This window comes from Carcharodon carcharias, chromosome 5 (assembly GCF_017639515.1).
Source record: "Carcharodon carcharias isolate sCarCar2 chromosome 5, sCarCar2.pri, whole genome shotgun sequence".
Classification (NCBI taxonomy): domain Eukaryota; kingdom Metazoa; phylum Chordata; class Chondrichthyes; order Lamniformes; family Lamnidae; genus Carcharodon; species Carcharodon carcharias.
The window spans coordinates 127,323,119-127,340,232 of NC_054471.1; the positions used below are offsets into that span (position 1 = coordinate 127,323,119).

At 43.6% G+C, this 17,114-nt stretch overlaps 1 protein-coding gene across 1 annotated transcript in view; it reads left to right on the forward strand.

Moving 5' to 3' along the window:
• Positions 1 to 16,844, forward strand: part of trdn (triadin) — a 389,006-nt gene extending 372,162 nt beyond the window's left edge. The window contains exons 18-21 of the mRNA XM_041187396.1: positions 656 to 682; positions 6,166 to 6,192; positions 11,876 to 11,902; positions 16,777 to 16,844. Coding sequence (XP_041043330.1) covers positions 656 to 682; positions 6,166 to 6,192; positions 11,876 to 11,902; positions 16,777 to 16,844 — 149 coding nt within the window. The remainder of the gene's footprint in view (positions 1 to 655; positions 683 to 6,165; positions 6,193 to 11,875; positions 11,903 to 16,776) is intronic.
• Positions 16,845 to 17,114: the final 270 nt, after the last annotated feature.

Below are 17,114 nucleotides of genomic sequence, written 5' to 3' on the forward strand. Positions count from 1 at the left end.
ATGGGATGAATACTCTCAGGCTGATGGAGGGATGTGTGGGCAGAGGTTTCTAGCAGGGATGAATGGTGCATCAAAGGAAGTCGGAAGCAGGGTTCAGGAGCTGGAGGCCCTTTAAACATGGTGCCAGCACTTCCTACCACAACAGATGATGACGGGCCACTGCCGTAATCCCCATCTCCAGCCGCTGAGTTGTCAGCCACCCTGCCTGCCAGCTGTTAATAGACAGGATGGCATGAGATCCCTCCTGGAATTGGAGTCAGAGTAGGAAGGCCATCACCACCTGCTTCTGGTTCTTGCCTTGCCCTTTCTGTCAGGTCCCCCAAAATCCCAGCCTTTGTTTCCATTTCCACTAATAGAAATTTTATAGTTTTACTCCAAAAAAAACTCTGGGGATGGTAAATGCTGAAAATAGGAACACCATTTGATTTACAGTGAAAGAAGAGGGACATGTTACATTGTAATAGTAAATGCTGGAATCCAGCATTGTATATGTTCCGCCAATAACTGATGTGTCATCCCGAGCACTCATTTTGAAGAATGCAAACAATCACATAATTGTTTCTCTGCTATTGCTTAATATGGTTTTTGTGCCATTGTTATATTAATATCTCATGCCTGAAGTTTAAAAGTTTTATTTTATTTTGTATATTCACAGCTAAACTTGCGAGGGTTAAAACTCTTGGTGAGTTCTTCACAAAAATGGCTCGGATTTATACGATTCGCTAGTACCTAGAAATTCCTGAACTGTATAACAACAAAATAATAAGAGGCATTCGACTAACAGAATGTAATTACCAAAAATAATCATAGCAACATTAAGATTACTTTGGAATCTGTATCATATTTTGTTGGCCTAACTGTAAATGGATTCTACAAACGATCACATCCAGTGTGTGGAATCGCCCCAGCTTTGCACTAAGTGAGGGAGTGGGCTGGAAAAAGAGCATTTTGCCCACCAGCCACAATGGTGATTTTTCAAACATCCCAATCCCACCTCAATAATCATACATTCTCGGGAATACGCCATTTTGATTTCATTCACCTGCTACACCATCGACTCGCTGCTTCCTCATACTGGGTGCCATATTTAAAATGCAGTCACGTGCATACCTCTCAGTGCTCCCATGCCACGACTGCTGCACAGGAGACATGGCCCTGAAAGGCAAGAAGACTGCAGCCCTCGAGTTAATGACGTGTCCCTGGAATGTATTTTAGATGCTGTGGAGGCAAGCCGTGATGTCCTGTACCCCTGCTCTAGCCGCAGGAGGGGCAGCAACATCGCCAGTCATCACCAGCAGTGGTCAGTGCCAACGTCCTGCAAAAGATGACAGCCACCTAATGCCGAAAGAGGATGAATGATCGCCATTCTGCCAAGGTAAGTCACTCTTCTCATCACTCAACTCCCGTACAAAAACTCATCACACATCCACAGGGATCGCACTCATTGCCAGTTGAAGAGATATCATCATGCACTCTCCGGCACATATCTTCATTGTCCTCATCCCGTATATGCCAACATTCATCACCTACACATGCCTGACATCCTTATCATCTGGCCTGGCAGGTGTCCTGCTTACACTTTCTCTATTTGTATTCATGCAGGACAATCTGGCACACAACAAGAGAGAGAGAGAGAGAGAGGTCACAGACCAGTGGAGGAATGCCCGACATCAAGATTTTAACAGACTTTGAAAATAGAATGATTCAACTGGCCGGTGAAGATCTGGGCTGTTCCTGTGCTGACAGTGAGGTCAACGGTGCTCTACCAAGTGAAGATCCAGCAATGCAACATCCATCAGACAACCACGTTGTGAGTAATGTGTCCTGTTTCACAGGCCATTGCCTTGCTTTTGCAGGCACATCCAGGAAACAGCCGATGGAGTCCATGACCCCATGTCCTTGACTCAAGCCCTGAAGACACGTCGGAAGAGGAATCTGCTGAGACCCTAATTGAAGTCCCGTCACAGCACTCACCCATGCCCTCCACCAGCACAGAGACAGACATCTCAGTGGCACCTAGTTCTAGAGTAGGCTTAGGGTCACAATCTGGTGAGCATATCGTGCTATCTGATCCACAACAGGCAGCAACTGGGACTTCCCTGGTTTCTGGTACTTGGAGGACTGCTGGAGGCCAGAAATCTGCTCTATCTGAGCTAGATGACGAGCTTCTGGACTCGGTCATACCTCAGTTGCTGGAGATGCAAAGGCAAGCTCAGGAACATCAGAAAGGAGGTCCATTGCATTCCTCAGATTGAAAGGGACAATGGAGGAGTCTGTCCACCTGAGGTGATGCCAACACTGGTAGGGTAGCAGCCACCATGGAGAACTCGGTCCAGTACACTGGTCCTGCACTGTTGTGTGGGGTGAACTCCATTGCCGATGCCATAGTTGTCCTCCAAAAGTGTCAATGCAGGAGTGGAATGGAGAAGCTTGATCTCACTGCAGACTTCCCTTCTCCCCAAGGAGTCGGCCAGATGCCCTCGGGCACCCATACGAAGAAGGATCAGCAGGTACCCACCCCAGGACCATCCACCCAGGTAACACCGGGAGTATCTGGCCCATCTAAATCCCCTCTTCCTGTGACCTCAGCAGCTTCAGCTTCACAGGCCAAGGAGGGTGCCACTGCCACTCAGCAGGACCCCAAAAGGTCTTGGCCCTCCAGAGGATGTCCGTCAAGGTCATCATAGACAGAGTGTAGCAGTCAGCAGGCTGCCTCCATCTCTGCTGTGGATTTCTGGGGGTCACCAATATATGGCGGCAGGGTTGGGAAGGTTAAGAAGATGTAACTCTTATAGAGTTAAAACAATTAAACTAAATTAACAAAATTGGGATAAATCAGGCACAGCCCCTAATTCAGGTCAGCCGTAAAACCAAGAACAAAGTTTAAAGGAAACTAAGATGTAACTCTTTCGAGTACAAACACGTTTCCATCTGTTCCTATTCAGATGAAGTTACATTGTTTCATAGTTTGCCATTGTGAGATTTGAAATCTTGATCTTGGGGTTACAAGCCCAGTACCATAACCACTTGGCTATTTAGGCCAAAAAAGATGTAATTACACAGCCTGGGCATGGGTGTTAATTACATGTACAAAATGTTCACTATTGTGAATAAACTCCCAAGAATGTTCTCTTGCCTATGTCTCTTTGATATGTTGAGCAGTGTTTGTGCCATTCAGTTGTGAAACCTTGGTCCCTGTACAAGATAAAGGCAGCTGTCTCAGTGCAGGGCCTCTTCCCTGTGCAGTGTGTAATCTTCATAGCAAAGTGATGGTCCAGCTCTACACTTACTGGACACATTAGTGATGTCTGCAACTTGATGGTGCTTGTCATTGCTGCCGAATGTCTTGGGCAGGCATCACAGAGTTCTGTCGTTCTCTCTGTGTGCTCTCAGCACCTTTGATGTGGGGCTGGCTCCCCATCTCTTCAGCATCTGTGGCCAATGACACTGTGGTCCTGAAGAGGACAGGTGCTAAATGCTGACAAAGGATCAGATGCATTTAAAGTTTCACAGCTGCATCTCCATGATATGGCCCTGATCATAAAGCACAAGTCAACTGCCCTCAGCCAGACAGGAGTCAGACAGTCACAGAGGCTGTGTGAAGATCTATGGAGTGTCCTCACTGCATCATCCTCCTGGAACCTAGTGACTATTAGGGCGTCCGCTGCATCTCCATGACAGGAGCATTATCACAGAGGGTATGTGCATTGCCATCAGCCAGAATGGAGTCAAATGTTCACAGATGCAATGTTAGGATCTATGGTGTCTCCTCACTGCATGCCGTCATCAACCTCCACAAATCTAGCAGCTTGTGCATGACCATCAACCGGAATGCTGCCTTGCCCCCCCATCAACTCAGATCAACCGCAGAGAAGCCTTTCCCTGGCACTGCACTGTCAGCCAGCCGGGAAAATGTGACTTGCCTCTGCCCTCGCCTGTATGCGAGGTGCCTCAACCTTGAGGTCCGACAGGTGACCCTTGTGAGTGCTGTGCAACATTACTGTGCACTCACCTCCGAGCTCCCCTTGAAGTGCAGCTCGCCAGGTGCACGCACTATGTATTGTGAAACACGTCAGCATGCAATCATGATGGCATGCTTGAACGATCCAGCGTGGGGGAACGATTCCAGCGAGTTGGGCTTATAATGATATGCAGATGTATTACAATGAAGTTCCTGACATCCGGTGGCGCGAAACATGGCCTGCCATTGACAAGCGGAGCAGATGATTGCAAACATGTTTGAAGGCGGCATTAAACTAATTTTTGGCCCTTTGCCCTATTGTCTGATCGCGCCCGCCATGGCATCGTCTGCTAATGGAAGCGGACGATTCCAGTACTGCTTGCACAGAACATATTAGATGTTTTTCTTGAATATTGCTGAAAAGAGCAACATGTTGCTGAAGCTTTTCAATTTGCCCTCATCAGGACAAATGCAAGAGTGCCAAATTTCAAACAATCAAAACAATTTACAACACAGCAGAAAAGGGTGCTGACTAGTCAAGGTGTTGCCATGGAGAAAGCCATGAGGAACTATTGGTTCCCCAAGTTCCCATGCATTCTTGCTTTCACATTCCTCAGATCATCAGATTCTCAGGCACTGAATTCCAGATCCATTCTTATAGTGGTTAAAGTCCTGTGCAAGAGCACAAATTCATAGAATTACCCCTGTCGTGAAATACCTATTGAATAGCGGTTGTATCATACATAACGCTGAAAGAAAAAGCATCAGTAACATGTTGTTCTTTTCAGCAATAATCGAGAAAAACATTTATACTGGGGATTTCCTCTGGTCTCCTGCTCCAGCACTGCAGAGTCATAGCAGTGGAGAAGAGATGCCTTGAGTCAAGTCCCTATTAGAAATTCGGAAATTCTGTAACACAAGCAGTTGAATAAAATATCACTGTGTTCACAAAACAAATCTGAAACTTAAAATAAAGGAATGATAAATACAATGAAGACCGCAATGAAAACTTCTATCCAATGTGTTCCGTGGTGAAGTAGTAAACAGTTAGTATTTAAATTATAAGCTGTGATTTTATTCTTCAGTCTGTTTGTACAAGTAGTACTGGAATGTTTACCGCAATTTCAGTTATTTACCTATTTTGCCTGTTTACAACATACTTTTCAGTTCAGTGCGGAAGTACTGATACAGGTGAAACACAATGGGCAGAGTTTTCTGCCTGCCGAGTGGGCAGGCCCAACCCAATCTCCAGCGGGCGGGGAGATGATCCCCGCTGGAGAAGTGGGCCCTGCCACCATTTTACATGGGCAGGCCAATTAAGGCCCACCCAGCATGACGTCCGGCAGCACTTCCTGTGCAGGTAGGGGGGATTCCCCAAAAGCAAGAGTGTGCTCTTTCGCGCATGCACACGAAAGTGCAGCCTCAGGGAGATCGCTTACACTTTTAAAGGTATTAAAAATAGAAAAAAATAAATTCCTTAACATTTCCCCCTCATGTGTCAATGTCATATGAGATGGGACATGTTCATAATTAACATAATAACTTCATTTAAAAATTTTTAAACCCTGCATGAAACCTCATCCCGCCGGTGGATGAGGTTCCATGTTTTTTCTAGTTGCCACTGGGGCTCCTGGCCTGCCCACCAACCTTAAAGTTGGATGGGCAGATACACTAAATACTTTAATTGATCTGTCAATGGCCTCAATTGGCCATTGACAAGTTGGCGGGCCTGCAGCTGATTTTGCTGCGGGCCCACCTTCCTGAAAATTTAAATGGACCGGGATGACACCCGACGTCATCCTGCTTCATTTTACGCATTGGCGAGTGGGCCCTGCCCCCTGTTCACCGACGGCAAAATTCTGCCCAATGGATGTGATAACTTGTAGAATCATCTACATTTAGGCCAACAAAAATGATAGAGTCCAAAGTAATCTTTTGTATAATGCTGTGCTTAATGCTAGGATCAAGACTAAAGCAAGTAGCTTTGTGTGTGCTCCCTGTGAACTTGACAAAATTTAGGCTAAAAAAATTCGGCATGCAATCACATGACTTATTTGGTCAACACAGATCAAATGTGGAAACTTGACCTTAACTAAAAGAAAAACTTGCATTTACATAGCATCTATTGCAACCTCAGGATAGTATTGTGATATTATTTTCTATCTAGCACTCTGATACTTATGTTTTTTTACTTTGTATTACAGCTAAACCTGCAAAAGAGAAAGCACCAGGTGGGTGTTGTAGACATGAGACAAGTTAATTTTTTTAAGGGGCCTTTCAAGGGATGTGGGTGTGGTTGGCAAAGTCAGCATTTGGTGCCCGTCCCTCATTGCCCTTGAACTGAGTGGCTTGCTAGGCCATTTCAGAGGACATTTAAGAGGCAACCACATTGCTGTGGGTCTGGACTCATATCTAGGCCAGACCTGGTAAGAGTGGCAGATTTCCTTTCCTAAAGGATATTAGTGAACCAGGTGGGTTTTTGCAACAATCGATGGTCGTTATCATGCTCACCATTACTAAGACTAACTTTATAATTCCAGAATGTATTTATTAATTGAATTTAAATGTACCAGTTGCTGTGGTTGGATTTGAATCCATGTCCCTAGATAGTTAGGCTGGGCATCTGAATAACAAGTCCAGTGACAGTACTACTATACCCCCATCTCATTATGAATGATCATAATATTTATTTCTTACTCTCTCCCATCGAACATATGAGATTAAAAAACAAATTTCCTTGTAACAGACTGCCCAGCTTCTTTTCATACAGTAGCTTCAGATGCTTAGATTTTCAGCTGGCCTCTGTCCAATTTTATGGCACTAATCAAAAAAGTGGTCGTGTGTAATGGGATGGTAATCTAAAGCACCCAAGCACTACCAGCTGCCACCAGATCCATTTTCATCATCAAAAACAGTGACCAAAATGAGTGGGAATATGAAAATGACACAGTCATGTCTTATGTCAAATTTCTCATCAATTCTGCCTCATTTGCACTCATGTATATTCATGCCAATATAAAATAGCTTGTCAGGGTTGATAGACACCACTGAGAAAGCAGAAAATATTTGAAAGGGTGTAGACTGGACATTTAGGGGCACTGTTACAGGCTTAATCTCAATCAGTATTTTGTTTTATTTTGTTGCCAATTCACATTGCCGTCTATTCAAGGTAAGCTTTAAGAATGAGTAAGAAATTGGTTTAAGTGTAGAAAAGAATGACTGCTCATTAGAGGAGTTATGCTAGGGTTGGAGATAGAACTAAAGGGGCGCTTGGAAGTTGATGCTGGAGCAATTACTGTTTCTAATTTACATGCGTAACCTGGATTCAGAAACTTAAATACAAATTGTTCAAATCTGCAGAAGGTATCAAAGAAGGAGAAGCAGCAGCAGTTCACAAATTACAGAGTGACTTAGATGGAACATGTATGTGGGCAGAATAAAATATAATTTAAATTTAAGATTTAAAAATGCCTAAGTTTGCACACAAAAATAAGTGAAAGGTATATGTCATGAATGGTATTGAAATAGTTAAGTGTGAAACTAACAGACCTAGGAATCTTAGAAGACACAACACTCAACATATTCAACTAATCAACGAATGTAGAATAGTAATCAACAAAGCAAAGACAATTCTGAAGTCCAGAGCCAGAACAGAAAAATATAACACAGAGGAAATTGGGATCAAAGTATATAAAGGTGAAGTCAGAACGTACCTTGAGTATTATGTCCACTTCCTGTGAACTGAACGTATTACTGAGGAGATTTTTCAACAATTTTGACAGAGAAATTATGCAAGGCAGTGTCCAGTTATCAGGAGTGTCTGAACAGGAAATGAGAGGTGAGCCTTTAAAGGTTAACATGATAGTTAAGGGGATGGACAAAGTAAATTTGGAATACCAGTTGAAGTAACCAGAGAAAGATAAGGTGACATTGGACTGAAAACTATTAGACCTAAAGAATGACAAGTCCCCAGGACCAGATGACCTGCATCCGCAGGTCTTAAAAGAAATGGCTTCAAAGACATTAAATACATTGGCTATAATCTTCCAAAATTCCTTAGATCCTAGAAAGATTCCAGTGGATTGGAAAATAGCTAATGTAACACTTTTATTCAAGAAAGAAGGGAGACAGAAAGCAGGAAACTACACACCAGTTAGCCTAACGTCTGTCATATAAGGCCGGCCAATTACTGTCCCATCAGTCTACTCTTGATCATCTGTAAAGTGTTGGAAGGGGTCAGCAACAGTGCTATCAAGCGGCTCTTGCTTAGAAATAACCTGCTCACTGACAGCCAGTTTTGGTTCCGCCAGGGCCATTCAGCTCCTAACCTCATTACAGCCTTGGTTCAAACATGGGCAAAAGAGCTGAACTCCAGAGGTGAGGCTGCCCTTGACACCAAGGCTGCATTTGACCGAGTATGGCATCAAGGACCCCGAGCAAAACTGTAGCCAATGAGAATCAGGGAGAAAATTCTCCACTGGTTGGAATCATACCTAGTGCAAAGGAAGATGGTTGTGGTTGTTCGAGGTCAATCATCTCAGCTCCAGGACATCACCGCAGGAGTTCCTCATGGTAGTGACCCCAACTGCTTCATCAATGACCTTCCTTCCAACATAAGGTCAGAAGTGGGGATGTTCACTGATGATTGCTCAATGTTCAGCACCATTCATGACTCCTCAGATACTGAAGCTCGCCATGTCCAAATACAGCAAGGCCTGGACAATATCCAGGCTTGGGCTGACAAGCGGCAAGTAACATTCACACCACACAAGTGTAGGCAATGACCATCTTCAGCAAGACAGAATCTAACCATCACCCCTTGACGTTCAATGGCATTACCATCACTGAATCCTCCACTATCAACAGCCCGGGGATTACCAATGACCAGGAACTGAACAGGACTAGCCATATAAATACTGCAACTACAAGAGCTGGTCAGAGGCTAGGAAACCTGAGACGAGTAACTCACCTCTTGACTCCCTGAAACCTGTCCACCATCTACAAGGCACAAATCAGGAGTGTGATGGAATATTCTCCACTTGTCTGGATGAGTGCAGCTCCAACAACACTCAAGAAGCTTGACACCATCCTTGACAAAGCGGACTGCCTGACTGGCACCACATCCACAATCACTCACTCCCTCCACCACTGATGCACAGTGGCAGCAGTGTGTACCATCTACAAGATGCACTGCAGGAACATGCCAAGTCTCCTTAGGCAGCACCTTCCAAACCCATGATCTCTACCATCTAGAAGGACAAGGGCAGCAGATACATGGGAACACCACCACCTGGAAGTTCCCCTCCAAGTCATTCACCAACCTGACTTGGAAATATATCGCCATTCCTTCACTGTCGCTGGGTCAAAATCCTGGAACTCCTTTCCTAACAGTACTGTAGGTGTACCTATGCCACACGGACTCCAGCAGTTCATGAAGGCAGTCACCACCACCTTCTCATGGGCAACTAGGAATGGACAATAAATGCTGGCCCAGCCAGAGAATCCCACATCCCATGAATGAATAAGAAAAAATAGGGAAATTGTTAGAATCCACTATTAAGGAGGTCACAGCAGGATACTTAGAAAATCATAATTTAATCAGGCAGAATCAACTTGACTTTGTGAAAAAGAAATTGTTTTTAACTAATTTATTAGAGTTTTTTGAGGAAGCAACAAGTAAGATAGATAAATGTGATGTACTTGAATTTTCAGAAGCCTTTTGATAAGTTGCCACATCAAAGGTTACTACATAGAAAGAATTACATCATGAAGGATGTAACATATTAGAATAGATAAAGGATTGGTTAGCTAAAATAAAGCAAAGAGTAGGGATAAATGGGTCTTTTTCATGTTGGTAGGCTGTAACAAGTCGAGTGTCACAATGATCATTTCTGGGGCCTCAACTATTTACAAGCTACATCAATGATTTGGATGAAGGGACTGAATTATGGTAGTTAAATTTGCCAATGTCACCGAGTTAGGTAGGAAAGGAAGTTTTCAACAGGAGATATAGAGCCTGAAAAGGGATATAGACAGGTTAAGTGAGTGGGCAAAATTTTGGCAGATGGAGTATAATGTGGGAAAATGTGAACTTGTCACTTTGGTAGGAAGAATAGATAAGCAGTTTACTATTTAAATGCAGAGATTTTGCAGAACTATGGTACAGAGGGACCTGGGAGTCCTGGTACATGAATCATAAAAAGTTAGAATAAAGCAAGTGATTAGGAGGGCAAATGGAATGTTGGCATTTATTGCAAGGAGAATGGAATATAAAAGTAGGGAAGTTTTGCTGCAGCTGTACAGGACCTTGATGAGACCACATCTGGACATTGTGTATAGTTTTGGTCTCCTTATTTGAAAAAATATATAATTGCATTAGACATAATTTAGAGAAGGTACCTTCAACTCATTCCTGGGTTGAAGGGCTTATCTTATGAAGAAGGATTGAACAGGTTGGGCCTATATCCATTGGAGTTTAGAAGAAAGAGAGGTGATCTTACTGAAACATGTAAGATTCTGAGGGAACTTGATAGGGTAGATCCCAGGAGGATGTGTCCACTCATGGGAAAGACTAGAACCATAGGACACAGTTTAAGAATAAGGGATCCACCTTTTAAGACTGAAATTAGAAGTTTTTTTTTCTCTCAAAGGGTTATTAATATGTGGTATTCTCTTCCCCAGAAAGCAGTGGAGGCTGGGTCATTGAATTTATTCAAGGCAATGTGAGACAGATTTTTGATAGACAAGGGTAATGGGGGCAGAGGACAAAGTGGAGTTGAGACAACAGCCAGATCAGCTTTGTTCTTATTGAATGGTGGAGCAGGCTGGAAGGGCTGAATGGCCTACTCCTGCGCTTATGTTCCTATGAATATATAGGCCCTGATGGGAATGAGCTTGGAGATGGATAGGTGTAGAATTTTGCACCACCCGCCAGCGTGCTGGTCTCCTATCACCATCTTATCCCAGGCCATTTTCCCAGAGGTGAGATAGGGAGCAGCAGGGCTACACATTTGCAATTAATTGGTTACCAATTAAGAGGATTTAAAGCCTTTTGTCAGAGGCCGACTGGAACAGGATTCCAGAGGGTTGGGGGAACAGCCCAGCTGCATAGAGGTTCCAGACTAGAGGGGGAGGGACAACATTTCAGGCAGGCTTTGAGGCCCTCCTTGCCTGATTCAGGTGCCTGATGTAAGATGCAGCCACAGGCATCCCTGTGGTTTTCCCTCCACAATGGTGGCTTGTCTGCTGATCCTATTTTTTATTTAGCAGTTTAAAAAGTTGGAGATAAGCTGCCTCAAAATGGAAGTGCCCTCTCTCTCCTTTACCTGAAAAGGCAGCCTGCTCGTGCTTCAGTGCTGTAGTGTCTCCTAATTGCCCTCCAGTTTTGAGAGCCCACCCGCTGACCTTAACTAGATGATGAGTCCACCCTCTGTACTTTCATTGGTCAATCTGGGGAAAATCATAGCCGGATCACTGTTCCCCAGTGCAGGCTTCTGACCCAGCATTTGACCCTGATATTGGGGTCTGAAAGCCATCAGGGTAAATCGTGCCCATAGAATCAACTTAGTGAAATTTGAATCTGATACTAGGAAATCTTCTTTCCAAAAAGAGTGATCATCACACAAAACGGTTTGTGCCATTGTGGTCAACTCTGTATTAAGCATTGCTCAGGAGGCCCACTCTAGGGTGGCAATCTCTGCTGCAAACCAGATGTAGACGCGAAAGCGGAAGCTCTGGAAACTTTTCAGAAACAATTGGATGCTAGAATGGTGAGATCTTTGGAGCTCCCTGGGTGAATGAATAGCCTTCCTCAACCATAAGTACCTTGTGATCTTCTGTTTCACTTTATAACCTACAGACTAATTTTTATCCAGATTTCCTGTGCAATTACAACTTTTATTTTTGTATTTGCAGCCAAGACTACAAAAGAGAAAGAACCAGGTTAGTTTTTCACATAAAGTACCCAGTTCTTCAATTATGTTTCTGTTTTTATTTGTTCATGTGATATGCGCATCACTGGCTGGGCCAGCATTTATTCCCCAGCCCTAATTGCCCTTGAGAAGGTGGTAGTGAGCTGCCTTCTTGAACCACTGTAGCCTGTGTGGTGTAGGTACACCCATGGTGCTGTTAGGAAGGGAGTTCCAGGATTTTGACCCAGCAGCAATGAAGGAACGGCAATATATTTCCAAGTCAGGATGATGGGTGGCTTGGGAGGGAACCTCCAGGTGGTGGTGTTCCCATCTATCTGCTGCCCTTGGCAGTAGTTGTGGGTTTGGAAGATGCTGTCTAAGAAGACTTGGTGAGTTGCTGGAGTGTATCTTGTACATTGTACACACTGCTGCCACTGTGCGTAGGTGGTGGAGGGTGTGAATGATTGTGGATCTGGTGCCAATCAAGCGGGCTGCTTTGTCCTGGATGGTGTCAAACTTCTTGAGTGTTGTTGGAGCTGCACTCATCCAGGCAAGTGGGGAGTATTCCATCACACTCCTAACTTTTGCCTTTTAGATGGTGGACCAACTTTGGGGAGTCAGGCCGGGAATTACTCACCACACGATTCCTAGCCTCTGACTTGTGCTTATAGCTGCAGTATTTATATGGCTAGTCCAATTCAGTTTTTGTTCAATGCTAACCCCCCAGGATGTTGATAGTTGAGGATTCAGTGAGGGTGATGCCATTGAATGTCAAGGGTCGATGTTTAGATTTTCTCTTGTTGGAGATGGTCATTGCCTGACACCTGTGTGGCGCGAATGTTACTTGCCACTTGTCAGCCTAAGCCTGGATATTGTCCAGATCTTGCTGCATTTGTTAGGAAATAGAAATAGTTCAACTAATTTTATTTGTATTTGTCAGTGTTAGGAATGAGTTTTAGCTTTAAATTTTTAGTTTGATCTGCATTTCTGCAATTGTGTGTGAAGAAAAGGTCAAGTTGAGTTTTAGGTTCACTTTAAAAGATGCCTGCATTTCTAATGAGAGTTTATAACTCTCAGAGAAGTTAAACAATCAGTAGAAAAAACGGGCCTGTTGCCTAGCAATAGGGGCCCAGATAGGCAAGCCCCATCCACCCACAGACACACACACATAAAAAACTAGAAGAAACAGTTTTGAGTTGATTTTGAAGACAACTGCCAGGAGAGACTGGAGAAAGGGGGACAGATAGCAAGTCGCAAGATGAGGAGAAAGTCCACCAAAATCCAGGGGAATGGAACAGGAGAAACTCCCAAGTCGACCATCTAGTCAAAGGAAGGACAAGAAGCTGGGAAAAGGTCCTGTTAAGTGAAGTTAAGGGTGAGGAGCAGAGAAAGGTTCCAAGCTTCAAGTTTAAAGGAAGAAAAGCTGCAGGAAGCAGATTTAAAGCAAGAGGCCAGAGGTCCTAAGAGGTGGCTGAAGGTCTGTAACTCTGCTATGGACATGTGAAGCTGTGGTGTACCGTTGACAGCTGAATTGGTGAGAGACTGTGCGTGGAAGAAAGCTTGAATGCATGCGGTGACCCAGGGGAGAGGAACATTAGAAGAAAATTTTGAAACCCTGGAGGTGAACCCTTGTGGAAGGAGCCTGAGAGAAAGCATCAGTTTGGGAGAAGATTCCAAGGCGAGTTCTTGGAGAATGGAGATTGGAAACCCTCGTGTGAAGGACGGAGTTCAGTGAGACTGGTTGGCTCACAGTGTGACAAGTGTCTGGGGGGAGTTGAGGAGAGATCCGTAGCATCTGGCTGAGGTGGTATCTGTCAATTGGTTTCAGAATGTGGTGTGTCTTTCCACAGATCATCTACTGATTTACATGGACCGTGTATTTACTGTGAACCTTAGAGTATAACTTAGCTTTTGTAACTTGTGTTACAAATCCTTACAAATCTGTGTATATCTGTAAAGGTAGAGTTGTGGGTGAAGGAGTATTATAATATAGTTAATCTTTCTTTTTGAATAAATGTTTTATTCTTTTGTTAAGAATTCATCAGCTGAGTCCTGTGGCTCTGTTCGGTAGCTACTCTCCACATGTCGAAACAAACAAATCAAAAGTTAGGATCTATCAAGCTACGTTCCACTCTGGGATCAAGCTTGTCCAGTAGTAATATCAGCTGGGATCATAAAGCATTTGGACATGGATTACTTCAGTATCTGGGGAGTCGTGAATGATGCTGAATGTTGTGCAATCATCAGTGAACATCCCCACTTCTGACCTTATGATGGAAGGAAGATCATTGATGAAGCAGCTGAAAATGGTTGGACCTAAGACATTTAATGTTGAAAGACAGCCTAAGGTGTTTAACTGAGGAGAAGATGTGCAAGCTGTAAGCACTTTGGCTTAGGAAAGCTGGCTGAAAGCTTGGTTAGAGAGTTTTGCTTTGAGAAGAATATTGAAAGCCAGGAGAGAGATAGGAAAGTTGAGGTTATTGGAGAGGGTGGTCCAGAGTATAATGGCTAGGTGACTAAAGTACAGATGAACATTCACCAGGCCAGAGGGCACAGAGATGATGGAAAAATGGATATGGCTGCAGAGGTATGGTGGGGTCAGTGCATGTAAGGATTTGTAGATTTGAAGGCTTTAGGTTCAATCTTTTTGCGAATAGAAAATGAGTGTAAGCCAATAAAGGCGTGTGAGCAGGGCTTATAGCAAAATAGAATGTAGGCATCAGAGATTTGTCTTATGGGTTTTTGGGAAATGAAGGTTAGGGTGCCACTGAAAAGGGCACTGAGGGAATCAAGGTTGTGGTACAAAGGTTTCAGTGGCAGTAGGCATAAGTTAGCAGCGAAAACATCAAAACAGCCTTGGTAATGGACAAGATAGTAACTCTGAAGGTCAGTCTTGTGTTCAACAAAACAGTGATTTCGTGCTGCCTATCTTAGCCTGATGGAGCAAGGAAGAAATGAATGGTGTTAATGACAATATAGGTATGGAATTTAACCTTGTAGCTTCAGACTTTCCAACATTGAGTTGGAGAAAATTTTGGATTATCCACAACTTAAAATCATATAGACAGTCTTAACAGCATAGTATGATCTGATGAAGAGTCATACGGACTCGAAATATTAACTGTATTCCTCTCCACAGATGCTGTCAGACCCGCTGAATTTTTCCAGCTATTTTTGTTTTTGTTTCAGATTTCCAGCATCCGCAGTATTTTGCTTTTAACAACATAGTGTTGTCCGAGGGGGCTCAGGGGTCAATCAAAGTTGTGGAGTGGTAGGGCTGATTATCATCAGCAGATATATGGAAGCTATATTACAGATGACATCACTAAGGGATAGCATGTAGATGCAGAAAAGAAGGAGCTCAAAAACAAATCATTTAAGGATTCCACAGATGGCAATACAGGAACTGAAGAGAAGCCATTTCTGAAAATGTGCTAACTGAACTGGTACTATTAGGAGTGAAACAACATGAGGAAGTTGGAACCCAGGGGAAAGGCATTGAAGGACAACATCATGACCAATTATGTTGAATACCATGGAGAGGCCAAGGGGAGCAAACAGGGATAATTCTTCATAGTCAGAGTTGCAATGGATATTACTGTTAACTTTGGACAAGGATAAGCTATACTGAAACTATTTCAACAATGACTTTCAGATGAAGTGGCCATGCAGTGGAGAGATGATCATGCATTCAATGATCTTAGATGAGAAAATTAGGTTAAAGAGGGGACAGAGGAAGACAGTGTACACAATGTCTTCCTCTGGAGAAAATGCAGCAAAGATTTTCACGTCAGAGCAGGCCTCCTGAGTCACAACAGGCAATGCTTAATATGGATTTGACCACAAATAAGGCATGGTTTGCGCCAGAGGTGGAAGGCTGCCACTGTAGAGAGGGGACAATAATTGGAGAAGGCCAAGAAAATTGGCAGCCATGGCCAGGATTTTCCCCTCGGCAATTTGGGGGCAGGGCCTGCTCGCCAAGGGGAAAATGACACGGGATGACATTGGGAGGAACCCCCGACATCATCCCGGTCCCTTTAAATATTCACGAAGGAGGACGGACAGCAAAATCAGCTGAATTAAGGCCATTGACAGGCTAATTAACCTTATTAAACACCCTGCCCGGCCAACCCTAAGGCTGGCAGGCAGGCCAGGAGCCTCAGTGGGCTGCAGATTATTAATGAAACTTCATTCACTGGCGGAATGAAGTTTCATATCCGTTTTTTAAAAATTTAATAAATTTTCTGTTTTTATTATTAACATGTCCCATCTCGTGTGACATTGTTACATGAGGGGGACATGTTAATAATTTTAATATTTATCTATTTCTAGAGTTTACTTACCTCTCACGAATCTCCCTGAGACAGGACTTTGCCTCAGGGAGCAGTGCATTCTTTTGCACACATGCGCGAAAGAGCGCACTTTGACAGATGGGGATTCCCTCCACCCCTTGCACAGGAAATAGCGTTTCCTTTTAGGCAGGCCACTGGGTGGGCCTTAATTGGCCCGCCCACTCAAAATGGTGGTGGGCTCCGTTTTGGCAGTGGGGTTCGGCTGCCCACCCACCCACCATCAAGGTAAGAATTCTGCCCTGTGTCGCTGCTTAACTTTATGAGACTCTTCTTCTGTGCTGTGAATGATCCATTGAATATATGATTTGCCGTTGTTTCTCCATATGATTGCTATATAAAAAAGGTCCAGGCATGAGGAAAATGTCACCAAGCCCTTTGAGCCCATTCTTTCAGTAATTGTATCTCAAGTGAAAGGAATTTTGTGGCCTTGGTTGTGAAATGTCTTTCAGTCATCAGATATCTTGGTCCAGGTGTCACTTAAAATAGTTTCAGTAAAGAACTATTTGTTTTCAGCAGGAATCATGCCTTACCCTATAATCATTTCATTTTTCAGCCAAACAAGAAAAAATTGAAAAAGCAAGTACGTGTCATATGAAACCTTTGCTTGGCTCTCTTTCTTGACAAAATAACATCAGCACTAATAACCGGCATTAACGTGTGCTTTTAATTCTCCCTCCAGAAATGAGCTGTATTTAAGGAACCACCTGTTTGGCTTAAATTTTAATTTAACTGAGATGGTGAATGATAATCTGGCACTTCATACTTGCATGCATTATGGGAGTTATATGTTTTAGGGAATAGAACATATGTGAGAAAGATTAGCTTTCTTCTCTGGTAATTTAACAAAAACCTGGCTAATGATCCAGTACCCAAATAGAATTAAAGTGTGAA